This window comes from Branchiostoma belcheri, unplaced genomic scaffold (genome assembly GCF_001625305.1).
Source record: "Branchiostoma belcheri isolate BF01 breed outbred unplaced genomic scaffold, Haploidv18h27 scaffold2, whole genome shotgun sequence".
Taxonomy (NCBI): Eukaryota; Metazoa; Chordata; class Leptocardii; order Amphioxiformes; family Branchiostomatidae; genus Branchiostoma; species Branchiostoma belcheri.
The window spans coordinates 1,092,329-1,112,327 of record NW_017803490.1 but is presented as its reverse complement, the minus strand read 5'-3'; the positions used below and the strand labels follow the sequence as shown (position 1 = coordinate 1,112,327).

General features: G+C 40.8%; 2 protein-coding genes across 2 annotated transcripts; both read right to left on the bottom strand.

The window, feature by feature from the left end:
* Positions 1-687: 687 nt before the first annotated feature.
* On the bottom strand, positions 688-6,222 carry LOC109468344 (neuronal acetylcholine receptor subunit alpha-10-like; the record flags this gene model as incomplete). Its single annotated transcript, XM_019766592.1, has 6 exons — positions 688-1,344; positions 1,833-2,232; positions 2,826-2,961; positions 3,865-3,974; positions 4,216-4,260; positions 6,061-6,222. Coding segments are annotated over 6 exons (1,452 nt in total), but the record flags the coding sequence as incomplete, so codon positions are not given.
* A 5,873-nt stretch (positions 6,223-12,095) lies between these two features.
* On the bottom strand, positions 12,096-17,608 carry LOC109468758 (neuronal acetylcholine receptor subunit alpha-10-like). The gene is made up of 7 exons (XM_019767086.1): positions 17,503-17,608; positions 16,332-16,462; positions 15,564-15,608; positions 14,766-14,875; positions 14,030-14,170; positions 13,001-13,395; positions 12,096-12,752 (listed from the first exon to the last, which is right to left on the bottom strand). Exons 1-7 carry the CDS (start codon positions 17,576-17,578, stop codon positions 12,322-12,324), a joined length of 1,329 nt encoding a protein of 442 aa, XP_019622645.1. The 5' UTR covers positions 17,579-17,608; the 3' UTR covers positions 12,096-12,321.
* Positions 17,609-19,999: the final 2,391 nt, after the last annotated feature.

Here is a 19,999-nt window from a genome sequence, read left to right as displayed (position 1 = left end):
ATAATTTTCTTTCAAAGTAGCACAGCTACTATTTCTATTATTACAGACATATATTAGAGAACATAAGATTTGACTTCCATCTATATACATCTACATAATATAGCGAAGGTTAGAAGTTAAAACATTGCGAAAATCGTTATACTTATATCTTTGCAATTGCTGTGCTTTTCTTCTAACATATCTCATAGCGCACTCGGATTTAGTCCAAATCGTCATTATATGAAATATTTACAAAAGCACAAAAAAGTTTGTGAGCTTATTGTTTTTGATAAGCCTATACAGTCTTACATATCTGTATTTTATTGTTTCTGATATTTCAAAATTTATGATACAGTGTATATATAATGCAACACCACCGACCTATTCATATCGCTAATTAAGTATATCATCGGCCAAGCTTACAATACTTGAAATTATTGTTGTAACAATGCAAATTCTGACAAAATCATTCATAACACTCACCCATAACAGGAGTATGAACAAAGATATCGTATTACACTGTGGCAGCTTATTGCTAAACCTGGCAACTCCAATCTACGAAGGCCCACAACGACACTTCCATACACCTCTTCCATAGCCCTTCCACACTGCGATGCCAAGGGATATACCTTCCATATATGATATATGGGCTGGGGAAGAGCGGTATGGAAGGTATATCCCTTGGCAGGGCGGTGTGGCAGGGCTTTGGAAGAGGTGTATGGAAGTGTCGTTGTGGGCCTTCGTACCAATTAGTCTATCATAAATCTTACACCAGTATGGCTATTGTAGTGATAGTAGCCACTATCACAAAGATCACCAGAAGACATTTGTCCACAAATATGGCGACCAACTTCCAATCATCACTGATATCCATCCGCCTGTCTTTTCTCAAAGAACGATCGACAATTTGCCGAAAGAGACGAACAACGAAGCTCATTTTGTGACGAAGGGGAGCCAGCAACTTTTCCTCTTGCTTATTTTCTTTGACTTTTTCCTCAGAATTGTCTGAACCAACCGACGACGCGCTACCGGACATGCTGTTGAACCCGGAGTCTTGTGCTTTGAGAGGCCTCCGGCGATTGGTCAGTTCACATTCCTCGGAAACCAGTGCTTTCTTCTTATTGGTGTCCTCTTCTGGGTCACCATCGTCCTGATTGGTTGGAATCAGGCTGGCCTCGCTATTGGATGGGTACATGTCTGTGACGTCGGTTGTCGCGGACTGTTTTTCGCGGCCTCTCAGTGCGATTCGGCGGAGCCATGTTGGAACAGGCGTGGGGTTGGGGCCATGAAAATGGATCCCCATCACAAAAATCACCATTGCGGAAGACAGTGAGATCGTGAACATTGTTGCGGCGAAGAAGCGACCTGGATGTCGGCGGGAAAGAAACAATTACAACTTTCTTTTAGTCGTAGGAGAATAGTAGCCTGGGTACCATCCTGGTTACTTTAAGTCCGCTTCTAGCACCAACTAGGTAGCGACTGTGGGAGCGGACGTAAACTAACCAGGATGGTACCCAGGCTAGGTGAAACGTGCTTGAATAATTACAGAATAAATTCGGGACTATACCATCTGAAAGAAATAACACGCAACCAACTGTGGTTCAAAAGGATGTCGCTAGGGGGCCTCAAATTCGAAGTTGACATCCCATGACTCGAACATATTCATATGTATGTTGATAGGAGTCTACATCCCTCCTGTCATAAAATTGCAACATGATGTAACCCAACACCAGTTACCATGGTGAGAGACATTCCGTTTCAGTCAGGTCAGAGGTCACTGTCTGGAGAAGAAGAAGAAGAGGAAACGTAGCGAAAACAATAAACGGTAAACATAAAAAGACGTCCCAACTTACCCAGTATGGGGATGTATCCGGAATGCGCCGGCAGTCTGTCGGCCAGTAGTTGCTGGTAGAACACTACAGACAGAAGCATGGTCACGCTCATGGTCAACTTCTCCTCACAGTCTGGGGGCACCTGGAAACTGATCAAGGTCAGGACGACCAAAATCAAAGATGGCGCCACCAGGTAGTAGTAGTAGTACAGGGAGCGACGTAACATCCGGACGGTGTACGTCACATCCGGGTAGGGCTCCGGGCAGCAGTTGTAGTAGGCGACGGTGCGTTTTGCGGTCATGCCGAGGAGCTTCCATTCTTCGTTCTCGATGACGCTGGAGGTGTCGCCGGTGGCGGACTTGTTCACGAGGTCCACGGCGAAACCGTCGTACGTCCAGGAGCCGAACTGAAGGTCACAACGCTGAAAAGAGGGACTCTGAATTACCTTTTTTTATATTCCATCATGTAATCACAAGACGTGGTGACGGCACACTCAGTTTTTTTCAACTTATATCAATGCCGCCACCAACACAGGGGACAACACAATACAATACTCATGAGCGAAGTGAGGAAAGTCGTGTTAAGTGCCTTTCACAAGGGCACAAGATCGGTGGCATGTCAGGACTCGATCCCGGGACCTCTTGGTTCCAAGTCGAGCACTATGTCGTTACGCCAAGCGACCCCACCATATGATATTTGGTATGTTGGTAGGTCTTAGGATGACAAAGGTCAAGGTCAAACATTGGCCCCCTGGTGGCTGACCTTGGTACTGTAGCAGAACGTCCGGTTTTTGTATCTTTTGTCCTGAACATGCTATGGTCTTGGATTTTTGGTGACAGATAGCTGTTCATGTCAGGAATATGTGTAAGTTTTGTCCCCCTAGTTTGTGATTTTGAATCAGACCTACACATATTTTGTAGACGTTAAACACACACAGAAAATGAAGATAATTCCGTTTTAAATCTTAAAAGATTTGCCCTGATGTTGTTTTAGATCATGAAGGTTCAATCTTACCTGTTCATCATTTGGGAACTGTTCAACATTCAGATGACAGGAACTCTTCAACGTGATTGGATATAGCCATGTGACGTCACCTTCATGCGTCACAATGGCGTTGGTATCCGGTACCACCACGTCCTCTTCCAGCTGCCTGTATCAGGAAAGCATGTGCATAAAGTACTTACTCTTCTTTCCACAGTAGACCGTTTACTCACATAATTCCACCAATGCTTATAAGGCATCCCGACCATTCTCTACCACAAAAAAAAATTTACTTCTAAAATCAAAGAACCCACATATTATAGAAGAAGTGGGTAAATTCGTCTTCCATTGCCTAAAAAGAAGAAGTCAAACCCAGTAAAACTAGTACCATGTATGTTGCAGAATATAGTATAATGCTAGACGTAGATGTAGTCTAACATACCACTGTATTTCTTATGTTGTTTGTAACTGCAATTAGCCCTAGGGCAAGTATTTGCAATAAACTTTCACTATAAAAGCACATTCCAATCTCATACTACACAGTCTCTGTAAGTTAAGCCTCATATAGCGTGGGTGTTGTTCTTATATGGCAGTAGGTATATGGATACAATACGTTGTATCCATACCTACTTTGTACAATGCAAGTATGGCGCAGTAAAAATATACACGATAAAGCACTAGAATTTCTCAACAAATCTAAAATTACGTGTTTCAAATACACTATATAGCCCGAACGAAATACCATATTGAGCATACTGTATTCTTGCGTAGCCTCTACCAGGCTTCGGGAGGCGGCTTGAAAGAGTATAAATCGGCCAAATAGAGAGATAACACGCCAGGGGAGTTGGTCTGCTGGAGAGAACAGTTTGCCGGTAATATTATGTACTCTCTAGCGGACCAACTCCCTCGGCATGTTATCTCTCTATTTGGCCGATTTATACTCTTTCCAGCCGCCTCCCAAAGCCTGGTAGAGGCTAATTCTTCTGATCTTAGCTGAATTTGTGACGTACAGGATGGCTAATTCTTAACATGAATGTAGGTAGAACCACTGTGATGCCAGTATAGTGCATACCTGTTGTAAAGAACGATGTCCGGCCGCCATATTTGCTCGCTGGGGATTCTGATGGCATCCAGACTCCCGTGGTTACTGGGGTTCCACACTAGGTACTCATCTCTCCAGTACTGAAATAATCAGGAATGTTAGGGCAAAACAAAGTATTCGCAGATTATTCAGTAGCTCGTATTACGCACGGAACAAAATCCATTCTTTACGCGCACTTTAAAATATACGTAAAGGCTCAGTTTCTTTCCTTGCATGTACCTTTACGCATTATTTAAGGTATCCTTAAAGATGCGATATCGTGAAGTGACGTTCAAAGTAGATAGACAAGCTAGGGAATTAAAACAAACGTTGTAAACCCACCTGCCGAACCCACAAGTTGGTTATCATGACTCGCTCCTTCGATATCTGAGTGAAAGAAAAAAAAAATAACAAGAAAACATTGGAATTATTGTTCTTTGGAGGATTCGGTGGGCATCCACTGTTGAGAAATATTGCAACATGAAAAAAGTTGATGGTGCTATCTAGGGTACAACTATATTATTTAGTAATTATATATTTTAAAAACGTTCTGCTTTGGGTGGACTGGTAGATCTAAATGGTTTCCGAATCGTTAGCTCTGATCGTGTTTCTATAGCTTGATGTTGTTGTTGCCCTGTTATTTGTGCTTTTTTTTACAGAGTTCAATGCAAGGCCTATACGACCACTTCTCGGCATTGAACTAGAAATATGAGAGAAACATGGCTATGTCAAGAGATGGCGGTGAACGTTTGATTTGAAAGCCTGTAGATTGTAGGTTGGTGGAAAACACTTGTCAGGGAGGGAATTCCAAAGCTTGGCTGTACGGGGAAAGAAACTGTCACTGTAAAAAGATTTCGAACAAGGAATTTGGACAGTGAAGTTGTGTGAGCTAGTGGCTAGTGGAGAACCTAGTGGAACACTTAAAAGTGCTAAAAGTTAAATACATTGACGTACAAACTATTCTGTGTAGTAAAACTCCAGGTAAACACTCTATTTTAGACTTCCAAGACGACACTGAAGAAAAATCTTATGTGCAAGCACATATCGGTATTCAGTTCAACTATGTAATCCGTTTCTTAGCTCCCTACTCTTGATTCTGTATTTGTTTTGCTGGCAGAAATCTAAGTCAAGCGTTGACCCGTACAGAAAAGAATAATCCCGTCTTAGCCGGCCTACTTCCACCAGAAGCGCCAAGTCACGCACAGTTCCTATAAATCCCTCCGCGCCTATTCAACTCGCGGAACCTATGACGTCTGTTTATAAGTCTTACTCTCCAAGCAGAGGTTTGGGTTTTGGCGTATTTTTTAGCGTGTTTTATGCTTTTTCATCGGGATTTCTTTCTTGCACTAGAATCTTTTTTCACACAAACCCAAAAGATCCCAGTGCAAAAAAAGAAAGCCCGATAAAAAAACCTAAAACACGCTAAAAAACACGCCAAAAATAACCCAAACCTCTGCTTGGAGAGTATATAACTGTATGGTCCGCAACGTACATTCTGGTATAGGTGTGTGATGGTTTCTCTCTTGGTCAAATAAAAGTACTATGATAAACTCTATACACGTTCCAAAGGCGTACGACTGACGGGGGGCGCCATAAACTTACTCCAACCGTTGGTCTCTTTGTCTTTAAAATCACAATTAAATTTTGCCACAGATTGACTCCTACCTATACAAACGAACGTTTAAATAAGAACTTGTACTGTTAGTTCAGGCTTATCAATATCATGGTGCATCATAAGTTCCATAGCCAATTAAAGGATACCTTACAAAATCTGAAGACATGAAAGGATGAAAGCGACAACGGCTATGTAAAGAGACAGATGATTGGACAGTTATTTGAACTCACCACATCGATCATAAATTTCATAGCCAATCAAAGTATACCTTACAAGACATGAAAGGATGAAAACGACAACAGCTATGTAAAGAGACAGATGATTGGACAATTATTTGAACTCACCACATCGATCATAAATTTCATAGCCAATCAAAGTATACCTTACAAGACATGAAAGGATGAAAACGACAACAGCTAAGTAAAGAGACAGACGATTGGACAATTATTTGAACTCACCACATCGATCATAAATTTCATAGCCAATCAAAGTATACCTTACAAGACATGAAAGAATGAAAACGACAACAGCTAAGTAAAGAGACAGATGATTGGACAGTCATTTGAACTTACCACATCAATGATCTGTCCGAGTGCGACGTCGATGGTCACCGTTACGGTGTCAGTGCTGTTTCTTACGGGCCTGCTCGCGAAGGTGTAGTTAGACAACAACTGCCGAATCAGGGCGTTCTCTTCTGTGGAGTTAGTCCCCTCCACTATTACTGAGTAGAAACATGTGTAACAGAGATATCACTCACATGAATATCAAGCTGGTGTGTTATGCAAAAAGGCAGTTATACCGGCTTTTTTAAAATCTATATATATAGATACAGTAAGAAGGTACTAGTATATGATTAAGGGGTTGGCTCTGTCACAAAATCTTGTCTTTATTCCAAGTGTACTACTATTCTTGATTTTTGAGACATGTTTATAAATACTATTGGCAAGTCTATACCCCATTATAACTATATCAAACTAAGGACGTTAACATTAGAATTACCACAAAAAAGTATTCACTTAAAACGAAGGATTTTTGTTCATAGTCTAAAGAAATAGACGTTTTTGACACGGCTTTTAAAGACTTTTGCATACAACGTTGACTATGTCTTTATATATGTTCAACATCTAAACACCTTTATCAGTCTTCCACACATTATAGCTAGACCTGAAGCTTTCGAGGAAGTGGCAAAGTTTCTATATCTGTATCTGTATAGCCAGTATAACCACCCTTCGTCGTAACACACCAGCTTCACAGGCACACGGCGCGGCGGCAGCTGGCTACGTTACAGTGATCATCTTGTTACACCTAACCCTTGAACATCTAGCTCTAAAGATCGTTTAAAGCTATCTAATGACAATGCCCCTACTGTACTTGGTGACAGCGAGTTCCACTCTGCGATATAGTTCTAGGAAAGAATGAATTCTTGAACACCTCAATCCTTGGTTGATAACTCTGGTACTTGAAGGCATGGCTATTTCTTGTTCTCTTCTGAGCTGGTATTAAGTACTTAGTAGTTGGTACGTCAACCAGTTTATTAGTCATTTTGTACATCATGCATAGTCTGGACATTTTTCGACATTTGACGAAACAGAAACAAATGTAGTTCAAGAGAACGGACTCAAACTTCGAAGGTTATTTTTTTTTAGTCTAACCACCAACGTCATTCTGACAAACAGACTTCTCGTCTGTCAAATTGGCGGCTATTTTTGGTAAAGGTTCGTCAGATATAAAAGAAAGTGTCACCCTAGATTCGGTGTTGGGACAAAGCACGTGCGGTCTTCTTTGTTTGAAGAACGCTCCACTGAATATGGCATCACGTTGGTAACAATACATTCGTGTATCACTCTGGGTAACTTACAAATACCTGGTCTTCAAATACGCGTCGCGAACCAGACGTTATGTGTTAAAACTACCTTCGTGTATCCTAGCCTCCATAGCATGCCAAAAACTGGGGGTTTGGGGGGTCTTCAGGGTCTTTGGGAGCTTTTATGTGCTATTTTCTGATTGCATTAGACAACATAGCCGGCCTGCAGCTGGTTGAATTACCCCCGTTTAGAACTGGGCTTTTAAATCAGAAAACAGCAGAAGACCACCAAACCCCCAGTTCTACGGAGGCTACAGCTATCCCACGAAAACTTCAGATTAGCATCATAACATGAATGACAATACTGTCGCAAAGATTTGGAACAACAAGTTATGTGAAAGTAACAGATAGACGCCGAAGGCTTCTTGTAAGGCATTTGGTCGTTGCCAGTAAAGGAAAAAAATACGGTACAAGAATACTATAGTCTTCTTAACGGCCTTTTGTCTTAACTCTTCTACACGTATATTGGTATGTTATGTTGTTGTTTTTTTGCTGTGTCGTTTTTTTTCTTCGTGGAATTTTCAAAGATGCAGAGCTGGCTGTTGACAAGTTTTTTTTTTCTATCATCAGACAGGTTATAGTAAGTTTGTATGACACATCTAAGATATCTATCATAATTTTATGCCCTCATGATGCAAATTTGCTAGCGTTAAGGTATCTTACAACGAATTTGACAGGACCAATTGTATCTAGCCTAAATCTAGTTCTATGCCTGAATGGGTTACGGTTTAAGGATAGGATCGGGCGCGGTTCTGGATAGTATCCGGGTATCCAAGAACGTAGATTTGCCTCCAGTACGGTTCTGGAAACGCGTGGACTATCCAGAACCGTCTCCTATGTATATGTGTGACAGGCTGAATAAAAGTTCTAAACGGGAACTATGCGGACCCAGATGTCTCACTGAGGGACGACTGCGTGTGCAAGATGTCGGTTAGCTTGAGGAATGAATCCCCTCTACTGTATATAGGTCTCCTATGCATAGTTTTGGATAAAGCACAGTTCTGGGTACAATAGGGCCCTAGCCGCCGTTCAATGCTTCAACCTACTGTGTCTAAAGCAACACAAATTATTCTTCCTCGTTCTTACCTGATTGGGAGACAACTCCACACATCAGAATAACCAGTGTAGCCAAGGTCTTCATTCTTCCACCGATCTCACGACGTTGTTGGACGAAAAAAATCCAGAAGGATCCTCCAAATGCTCCTCACAACTGGAGCGCAGAGCTACATTGTAACACTATAACATTCCTCTTGCGTGCACTGCACTGTACGCAGGTCCCTGTTTCTAGTGTTTGCTCCCGAATGCGGCGCGCTTTTGTTGTCTGACCCTTCTCACGGCAATCAAGCGTTTCTGAGGATAGCTGGCGAAGTAGGGACCTTTTCCCGTCTTCAGGGTACAGCTACAAGCGTCTGTGGTCGGGCAAGGTGGTGTTCTGTAGCCGAGGTGGAAGTCTTGTCAGAATGGCGGCGTTCTGTGTTGCTGTAGGCTGTTTTCTGGCGATGTTTTGGTGCAGAAGCACCTGTACTCATGCAAGGTGTACTCACAAAGCCGGGTGTTTGCTGGGGGCTTTTGTGACGTCTAAGTGGGCTATACCACTGACAAAATAGGGGAGGGCTTCAGCAGAAAGAAACGAGTGTGTGTATGCCTCTCTCTCTCAGTGTGTATCTGTCAATGGTTGTGTGAGTTTATGGGATCGAGCACAGCACGAAAACAAATATCTAAGCAAACTTTCTACAATATGTAAAGAATTAGTTAAGGTGGGAAATATTTCAGTAGACTTCGTAAAGGCGGCTGAAAGGCAAGTTTCGCCTTTCCGTCACCTTTCAGTGCGCTTGAATATGACGTAAATATAATTTATACCTTTACGTATTCTTTTACGAATCCGTAAATAGAGGGCCCAAAATACCACAATATTGTGTACTACTGTATTAGACACTAGCACACTGTTAACTTTGCAATGAGGCAGTCTTACAATGTGACTTTTGACCCTTTCAGGTAGCGCTATCCTCCGTAGCAGGCTTATAGAAATGGGGGTTTGGTGGTCTTCGGCTGTTTTCTGATTAGCCCAGTTCTGAAAATAACGGGGGTAATTCAACCAGGCCAGCTATGTTGTCTATATGCAATCAGAAAATAGCACATAAAAGCTCCCAAAGATCCTGAAGACCCCCAAAACCCCCAGTTTTTGGCATGCTATGGAGGCTAACAAAGCGCAGACAACAAGCTCCATTGCCCTAGGCGATATACCCAATTTTGTACACAAAAACCAATCACCCGAAAAACAAGATACAAGTACTTACGTTGTTATCAAAACATGTTTGACACAAAGTCTCCACACATGTAGTTAAACAGTCACCATGTATTTTGTTCATCAATATTTAATGTACTACGTATTTTTATATGAAATTCAATACAATTATTACTAGAGAGGTAACATTTACAAAGCAAATGCATAATGTTTACCTTCGCATGTGGTCTGCTCTGTTAATTCTTACTCAAATACATTCATATGTAAGGTCAGGCAAGAGTATAAATCCCTCCTACTATTAAATTGCAGCATTATGTAACCCAACACCAATTACCATGGCGAGAGACGTCAACAAATCAGGTCATTGGCCAGGTCAGAGGTCAGTGTTTGGAACGGAAGAAGAAGAAGAAACGTAGCGAAAACAATATGTTTTCCTTCGGTAAACATAACAAGCAATAGCAAAACCTGAAAATCACTGCAAACTGTAATGCTTCAAATACGAAAGATGTTGTTGAATTGTTGAAGAATTTGTCCTAATCTAATTTTTCATTATTTTGTGATGATTTCCATGTTAGGACACCTTTTCAGAAGCCACCCTGTCAATGTTATGTTAATTATTCCGACTGATTGAACGCTACAATGGCGGCGCTACCACACCACGTCCTGTCTTGCGGGTGATTTAATCCTCCCAAGTGTACGGTGAGATATACCTTAGTTTGTTTTCGTCATTCGTTCTGGTAGAAGTAAAGCAATGCTGCAAGAAATAGCAGCAACCAAAACAAATCAAAGAATCAAAATAGAAGTATACTCTGGTATTAAAAAACAGTAGTCACGTTTTCTACAGCTTTTAATCATGTTTTGGTCTATTTTATTCCTGTTATTCAGGAATGTTACTTGGTGCCATTCAACATACAAAAACAGACTGCAGTAGGACTGATATTAGTGTTGACTAGAGCATATGTTCTATATTTATGTCTATATGTGATATTTGTTCTTAGGCCACAGCAAGTAAATTTTATGGATGACATCCTCCACAGACTCCAAATCTAATGCGAGCGGGCGAAAAAAACAAGGCGGGCCGAAAAAACAAGGTTCCTACATTTTAAAATGTTGACTCAAGCATTGTACAAATGGTTCTGATTCAGTGGGAACATCACATATACACAGCCAGCATCACATATCACTGCATCAAAGTAAGAAACAAAACATTAATTCAGAGCCTTTTCTTTTCTCCTCTCTGCAAAGTTATCTGCCATCCACCTTCCGGCATGGCAACGGACATCTTTGTCCATTTTCGGCATGGTGACCACTGTCAGAAGGCAACAAAATTTCTTGTTTTTTTTTCAAAATCAGGCGAAAATTAATGCGCGCGCTGATGTCATCCATAAAAATTACTTGGTGTGGCCTTATTCTAGTGTCTGTGTAAGATTTTAAAGTATCCAGAGACAACTGAAGATCAGGTCACGGACCTGAGGGTGATCTGCTGGCAAAAAATAAATAAATGAAATGTCCTTGAATTAAGATTAAAAAATAACTGACAGTACGTTATTGAGCAAAACGCCAAATTACGGCCACTACTACTAGGATACTGCAAAACCTACTGATAGAAATGCATTAACACCATCTATATGGCACATGTACAAAATGCCTGCCTTGTCTATCTAATTCAATCTAATTCAGCCTGTAGCCATTTATTGCAATACAATACAGTACAATGCAATGCAATGCAATGCAGACGGAAACTATATATAGACTTTAGTTACGATTCACCATACTAATATTGCTCCAGCAATTTTACCATCGAGCAAATTATTTTCAACTGTGATACATGTATGTACAGTAAATGCATTGGTAACAACCTTAGCTAGCAAACTTAGCTGAAACTACGTGACCACTAATTTAAATACTTACAGCTCACAAATATGTTTCTACAATGTTTAGGCTTGCATTTTTAAGATACTTATGGGGCACTAGGTCTCTGTCTAAGATACAGGTTGCTTGCTAGCCTCTACCAGACTTTAGAAGCGGGCGGCAAGAGTAATTTGTCAAATAGATAGATAACATGCCTGGGGAGCTGAACCTTCTGAAATGGCATTTCCTGCGTTTTTGAGAGGATTTCAAAGAAAAAATCAGAGATAACTTTTTATTCAATGACAAAGTAGGCAGTTTTTCTACGATTCCAGCCCCACTGGTGATACGAATCAGTCCATCTAAAGAAAAATCTTGGAGCTTTAGATAAAAAGGGGACCAAAAAGTGGACCTTTGAGCCTTGTTGAACCCCCCGAACCCCCTGGCTACGGGCATGCTTGCCACTCCAATTTGGACTCTTTCCAGCCGCTTCTAAAGCCTTGTAGAGACTATCTATAGCTAGCTTCAAGTAAAGTTGTACAAGCTAGAAGAAATTTGCTCGCCTTGTAGTACTCTCCAAGCAGAGGTTGATGGTGGAAGATCGTTAGCTTTTTATATATATATGGCCCTTTTTTGTCGCTACCACCACCACCTTGGGTGGGGAAATGGTTACAGACTGGCCAATTTGATACTGTCTTACCCCCACCAAAATATCTGCTTGGAGATTAGCCTTGTAGTGCATTTGCCACTCCAATTTTCACTCTTCCTTGAAGCCTGGCAGAGAGTATCTACTAGTAGCTTCAAGTACGTAAAGTTGTGCAAGCTAGATAAAAATATAATATGCTCGCTTTTTAGTACTAGAACTACGTTCCATTCTTAGCGCGCGAGAAGCATGGCGAGGCCCATGATGACTAGCGCGACCAGGAACAACACCAAGAGGCACCTGTCGATCCGTTTAGCCAAGAACTTCCACTCCTTCTCCAAGGCCGTGTAGGCCGTCTTCTTGTCGTACTCCTCTATAAAATGGGCGATGTTCTGCTCAATTCTCGCGAGAGTCTGCGAGACCTTCTGGGTTTCCGGTTCGGTGGGCGTGGTCTCCCCCGGAACTCCATTGCTCCTCACGGTGTGTGACCTTGGATTTTTGATGACCTTGACTTTGGTGTCCTTTGGAGGACCCAGGAAGAAGACTTTGCGAAGCCACATCGGGATTGGGTAGATTTTGGGCCCGCGGAAGTGAAGACTGAGGACAAAGATGGTCATGGCCGAAGACAGGGTGACTAGCACGATAACTCCTCCAAAAAATTTTCCTGAAGAAAAAATCAACAAAATGTTGGAGTGATGTGTAAATGATGGCTTCAAACTGAAACATGATTAAGGAAACATCATTTACCATAAATCAAGCATGAAATAAGGTAGAACCACCACCTCACACATGTAGTAGCAAGTCTGCATTATTTACGAAGGCCCATAGCTACAATCATTTCGGTCCCTACGCAAAACTGTTTCACGAAATTTGTCGCCGTGGGCCTTCGTAATTACTTCTAGGATGGCTTACCTATCAGTGGAATGCTTGTCGATATCGGGGGAAGTTTCTCCGTTACCAGCTGCATGAAGACGACCAAGGACAGCAACATCGTGATGCTCAGCGCCAACTTTTCCCCGCTATCCGATGGCAGGCAAAACCCCAAAAGAGCCAACAGAGCAAGCAGAATACAAGGCGCTACTACGTAGTAGTTGTAGTACAGTGTCCTGCGGGATATCTCTATGGTGTACTCGATGGTCGGAAAGGGGTTTCCGGAGATGTTTCTGTGCACGTGTCTGTCAGCTTCGAACGATCTCAGCAGCCACTCTCCATTCACTATGAACTCTTCCGTCACGCCCTCTGCCGACTTGTTCACGAAGTCCATGAGCGCGCCGTGGTATGTCCAGGAGCCGAACTCTAGCGGACACCTTTTTTTTATTCAGAAAACAATCAGCGATAAATACAAATGAAAGGACACAGACTTAGGTCCGTATGTGCATAATTGGTATGAGTTGATATTACACCTGCCAGAGATTATAAACATTACATGTATCAAAGTCCCATGATGTAAAACACTGGAGGCACAGAATTCCCTAATCAATTATGCTAATGAAATCATAGTTTGCATAATTTGCATTCAATAGGGTAGATCTCTGTCTAAGCTACCCAGAAACCAAAAATCATAAAAATACATTGTTCCTTTGTGAATTTATCTGCTCTGAAAGGTTTCGCCAGAAACCACCCTGCAGTTCCAGAACAAGCTGCTAGGGGGACCAAACCCACACCACTTATTACTGACAGGAAAAGCTATCCGCCACGCAAGTTCTGCTGCAGTACCAAGGTCAGCCACCAGGAGGCCCAAAACCGACCTTGATCTTTGCCTACGCAACACCTACCCACATACCAAATATCATTACAATCCATCCAAAGGCACACAGACAGACACACAGACAGACACGACAAAAACAATACCTCCATTTTTCATGAGGTAATGAGCAGTCGTTTCATAAGGACACCCACAGCTAGTTGTAACAAGACCCCGAGTACAAAGACCGTGCTCACCTCTGCACGTCGTACGGGAAGAGGGTGACGTCCAGCAGGCATGAGCTGCGCACGGTGAACGGGTATCCCCAGAACACGTCGCCGGTGTGCTGGATTATGGCGTTAGTGTCCGGAGTCGCTGACCAACCCTCGTCGTGTAGCCTATTGAAAATAGAACGAAAATCGAAAATAGAAAATAAAACTTAACCAACAAGAGTTTCGAGATCTCATACCTCCATGAAATATGGGCTTGACATGTAAATGTAAATTTCTTCTTTAATATGCAAATGACCTCTACATTAACATAATAGATGCATCGTGATGGGGGATAGGGGGTCCAAACCCACACCACTTATTACTGGCAGGAAAAGCTATCCGCCACACAAAAATCAAGTCCATAGCATGTCAAGGACAAAAGATACAAAAACCGGAAGTTCTGCTGCAGTACCAAGGTCAGCCACCTGGAGGCCCGAAATTGACATATATGGTCAGCCAGGAGTTTGAATCCCTCTTTCTATAAAAATGCAACATGATGTAACCCCACACCAGTTACCATGGTGACAGACGTCTCGTTCATGTCATTGACCTTATTGATTTGGAGAAGAAGAGGAAAAAGATCAAAAACAAAATGTTCTCCTTCGGTCGACTGTATAACGACTGTATGTTGACTGTATATTTACCTGTTGTACTGTGGTATATTGCTGTATAATGACTGTAAAACGACTGTATATGGACTGTATATTGACTGTATATGTACCTGTTGTACAGGATGGTATCCGGCCGCCATATCCTCTCGCTGTTGATGTGCACCATGGTGATGTTACCGTTCTCCTCAGGCTTCCAGGTGAGAAACTCATCTCTCCAATACTGTGAATCAATCAATCAATCAATCATTCAATCAATCATTCAATCAATCAATCAAGCAATCAAGCAATCAAGCAATCAAGCAATCAAGCAATCAAGCAATCAAGCAATGGTAAAACAATCGATCAGTAATCAACCAAACATCAGCCAATAAATCAATAACAAAATTTCAATCAGCAATCAATCAATCAATGACAAAATATCAATCAATGACAAAACACCAATCACTGACAAAACATCAATCAGCAATCAATCAATGAAAAAAATCAACCAATCAGCAATCAATCAATCAATCAATGACAAAACATCAATCAGCAATCAATCAATAAAAAGCATCAATCAATCAGCAAGCCTCAATCAGCAATCAACCAATCAATCAGCAATCAATCAATCAATGACAAAACATCAATCAGCAATCAATCAATGAAAAATATCAATCAATCAGCAATCCTCAATCAGCAATCAACCAACCAATCAATCAATCAGCAATCAATCAGCAATCAATAACAAAACATCAATCAGCAATCAACCAATGAAAAAACATCAATCAATTTAGCAATCCTCAATCAGCAATTGATCAATCAATCACCAATCAATTGTCATAGTCTGACTTGCCATTTAAACAATAATGACCGCATGGTAGATGTAGTTGGAATATCCCAAAGATGATCGATCAAAAATCAATACGTACCTGGCGCACCCATAGATTTGACGCAAGAACCTGCTCCTTCGCATTCTGGAAAAAAATCATGTTAAAGATATTAAAACAGCACGTATGGGTGTTATCCTCCAAAATGTCGTGTCACCATATATGGTGGGAGCATAATCACGTAATGACTTGGGTAACACCCTGAATTCAATACATGGGGATTACTCCACCCGGAGCAAGGTTTACCGAGAGCCATGAAGTCAACGAAAGTCTGCCCTGTACGTCCGGCATAAATAATATATAGTCTTATTCTGCAAAATCATGCCCGAGGGCTAATGGTGACTGTTTTTTTCTCGGTCCCCAAAAAATTCCCTATTGACACAAGCATTAAGCAACATGTCCAAGGTGACCACCTGGCCAACGCGACCGCGACCGCCCTGAGTTGGTTCCGCTCAAGGCTTGATACCTGCCCATGATGACCACATCATTTTCGAGTATATTGATGATAACTAATGAGAAATCATGGAGAAACCAGCCAGTTTGCCTTTATTAATAAATTATATTATATTGCTGGATGATGTTTTTGTTCGACGTTTATTGTTCCATGTGCCACCCTCCCCACATGCATTCACCACAGAACTGAAGATATTTACAGCATTTGACATTAAACCATTTATGCCTCAGTCATGTTTTGAGGCGACCCTCTTCAAGGAGACCACCTGTCCAAGGTGACCACTTTTCTTTGGTCCCCTGGGTGGCCGGCTTGGACAGGTTTGACTGTATAACGTTAACTACTTATTATGTACCTACCAGCTCTAGAATCTGCGCTATGACGATGTCAAACGTAACTGTGATGATGTCAGATGCGTTCAGAACGGGCCGCGCGTCGGTGGAGTAGTTCTCCAGGAGCCTGGCGATGAGCACGTTTTCATTGATCGCGCCTGTGGAGTGTACGATGGATAACAATGGGAATTTGATAGTTGAGTATTGAAAAAAAGCAAACAAACAATCAATCAATCAATCAAATGGTTCATTTGTGAAAACCTGTAGCCATTGGCTAAATTATGTCTTGTTGTACAATTTACTTTTATGGCGGAAGAAAATGACATTAATATATTTATTCGATAAATTCCGCATCATCACACACAAATTCCCTAGAGATAACAGAGTTCGACATTAAAACAATCTATTAAATACTCAATATATATAAAATACTTGATCATAACAGGACTAAAAGAACGGCTAAACAAACAAACAAACAAACAAACAAACAAACAAACAAACAAAAAATAAACAATCATGCAGTGACCCTGGGTTTTACAAAGAGATAGTAAACGCTAAAAATATCGCAATCAATGAAGTATGCTACACACATGCATTCTACGACATTGGTATCATTTTCCAATATTTCTTTTTGCAACTTCCGGTATATATTTGCTCATTTTTCAACTATTTTGTACGATTTACAGTATGCTTGAAAACTTTCTTTCTTGAAATGGCCGAAAATTCATGCGCGCGCGGATGTCATCCATATAATCAAATCAACATGGCCTAATATAAATCTTATGTACAACAACAAGATGACTGTTGACATATGAGTCACCCCATGGCCAGATGACCTTTCATATTGAAGACAATTGGGTGTGGACTAACCTCGCTACAAATGTTGCCAAATTCTACACATCACTAAACTAGAACATCGTAAAATTACCAACGATGTACAGTCTTTTCTAGCCTCCGTAGCAGGCTTATAGAACTGGGGGTCTGGTGGTCTTCGGCTGTTTTCTGATCAGCCCAGTTCTAAAAAACGGGGGTAATTCAATCAGGCCGGCTATGTTGTCTATATGCAATCAGAAAATAGCACATAAAAGCTTCCGAAGACCCTGATGACCCCCCCCCCAAAAAAAACCCCAGTTGTTGGCATGCTATGGAGGCTAAGTCTTTTCTAAAAGTAAATGGAATCTTGTTAGAAGTATCCTACCTTGAGGACTGACGATGGGTATTAAGCAGGCAACTTGAAGGACAACACATGTCAGGGTGATGACCCTTGATGACATCTTCAGATACGTGTCAGGGTCACCTGCAAAACATACCTTAATAGGGGAAGAAAGTTGTCATTACATATAGATATGGATTCGTCTGTTTAAAATAACTTGTACCGGGCACATGACTTGTTATAGTTTTCCATAACATTTCAAACAATGTACAGCTTAAATTTTCGTACTAGTCTACATAATATAAAGAAATTTGTAGTTCTAAAGTTTTCTCCTCTATTTATCTGCGAGTGAATATATTGATATGAATCTTTATTGCATGTTCCTGCCTAGATGGGCTAAATGCACAAATGTGACCAAATGTGGTCGAGAGGATGAAAAAATATGTTTTGAGTGTTGCATACTGGAACGCTATGTTCTAATGCTAAGTGCTATGAGTCTATATATTACAACAACAATACTACCTATCATCTACTGTTAGTTGCTATTTTAAAAGAAAGGATTGGATATTGAAAAGACAAACAATTGGTTTTGTCTTCAAGTGAGAGATAATATCTACTTGTTGCATACCGATGTCTAATAGCTGTTGTATCTAAGGTTAAATCTTGATCTGGGCCAAGGTCGAGTCTTAACTATTATCTTAAAGGCATCTAATGCAGTTTTTAGGGCTTGGGAACCCGACTTTTCAAAGCCAATATTCTAGTCATACTTCTACATACTGAGTTGAAGCTACACGTCCCAATGTATATTGACCCTCAAAAATACAAACAATTCTGACGGAAAATGGTTACTGGAAGGGCCCTGGGCTGATTTTTAGGGTACCACCCAGAAAATAAAGGACTCACCTTGGGGCTTGTTTCTGCAGTTTTAAATGCCCAAAGTATGAAATGCTGACTCAAATGTGCTAATGTGAAGCAGTATGTGTCAATATCACGAAGATTGCCTTATTAAGAATATTTCCAATTTTGCTACCCTGAAATCGCATTGGATGCCTTTAACAGTTTTTGAACAACATTAACAACCTTCATCAAATGTATTCACTCTACCTAATACATCAACATCTAATGTTGTCAACGATATTGGTGATACAAATACTGTCGTGTGTTTGTCTTGTGTCTGTCGTGTGTCAGACACACGTTCAGCAACACCGTAGACTTCATAATAATACGTTAGATTTCTAATCTTCCCATATACTCACAGCATTGTAGGAATACGTCCATACTTACTAATAAAAAAAGAAGTTTTTTTTTGCAAATTCGTGCCCGGGGGCTAATTGCAAATTACAAACATAAAAGAACAATGAAACAGAGTATAAAATAACTAAAATCTACATGATAAAAGGTAGTTGTCTAGAGCTAGAGCTAGAGCTATGTCTAAAAAAAGGGGTTTGACTTCTCTTTTTTAGACCATGGAGGACGTAATGTCCCACCTTTTCCAAAATTAGTGGGTTTGGGGAAATTAAAAGAAGAATAGTTTTTTCTTTGTAAGTTTAGAAAAATTGGGATAAAATAAAGTGTTAAGAATTTGTTACTTACTAAATCACAAGTATTAAGAATGTGTGGAAGCAATTAACGTCTGACTAAATTTCAATCTTGTAATGTTCTATGTAAAGTCATGATCATGTCATGCAAAGTGTCTAAAATCAACAATGTGCTCACAGTCCATGAACATAGTGTTAAATTTTGTCAGTCGCTTAAACAAACTAAATGTACTAAGAGAGAGACTTGGACTAATGAAATGTTAACAGATATGTATTTTTGTAGCCCTCAAAAATCTAGTTTTTTAATAAAAAAACGTCAGTGTATGAGAGATAGCAATAAAAAGCGTGATATATATTAAGCATGGGTGGGGCATTACGCCAGTAGAACGTACTGCACCTGCACGAATCCCATAATGTATTGTGCATATTATATAATAGTAATGATAGATGATACTGTTCTTAGCTGTGAATTAGCAGTAGATTAACACTAAACTACAGTACCAAATATCTCTGTGCAGTTCAATCCGTCGACGTTTCTCTCTTGCTAAGTGACTCAAGTCTGATGTTATGACTTAGACTAGTACAGTTTACAGTCGTTGACAAATCTACTAATTAAGGAGACCTTTACTATTGTGCATAGCACATCGGAAAATTGTCTCATTTGAGGTCGTAATCGTGTATTTATCGATGACATCCTGTCTACAGTTTTCAGACGTTGTGTTGGAAAGGATACCGGCCTGAACCGGATAAAATTATACTCTGATGCAACGTTGGACAAACGCCAGTGTGCTGAGTAATATGTTATGTAATAAGATCGTGGGAACCAAAATCGTGGGAAATAGCACGTATACCTATTGGGAGGCCTCGAAATTATCTTTGCTTCCTATTGTCCCATCACTGTCCCAAAATAATTTTGATTGTCCCGAAGTGAGGATGAACTGTCCCAACCTGTTTTTTTTTTTTTTGGGGGGGGGGATTNTATGACTTCACTTGAAGTAGAGCTG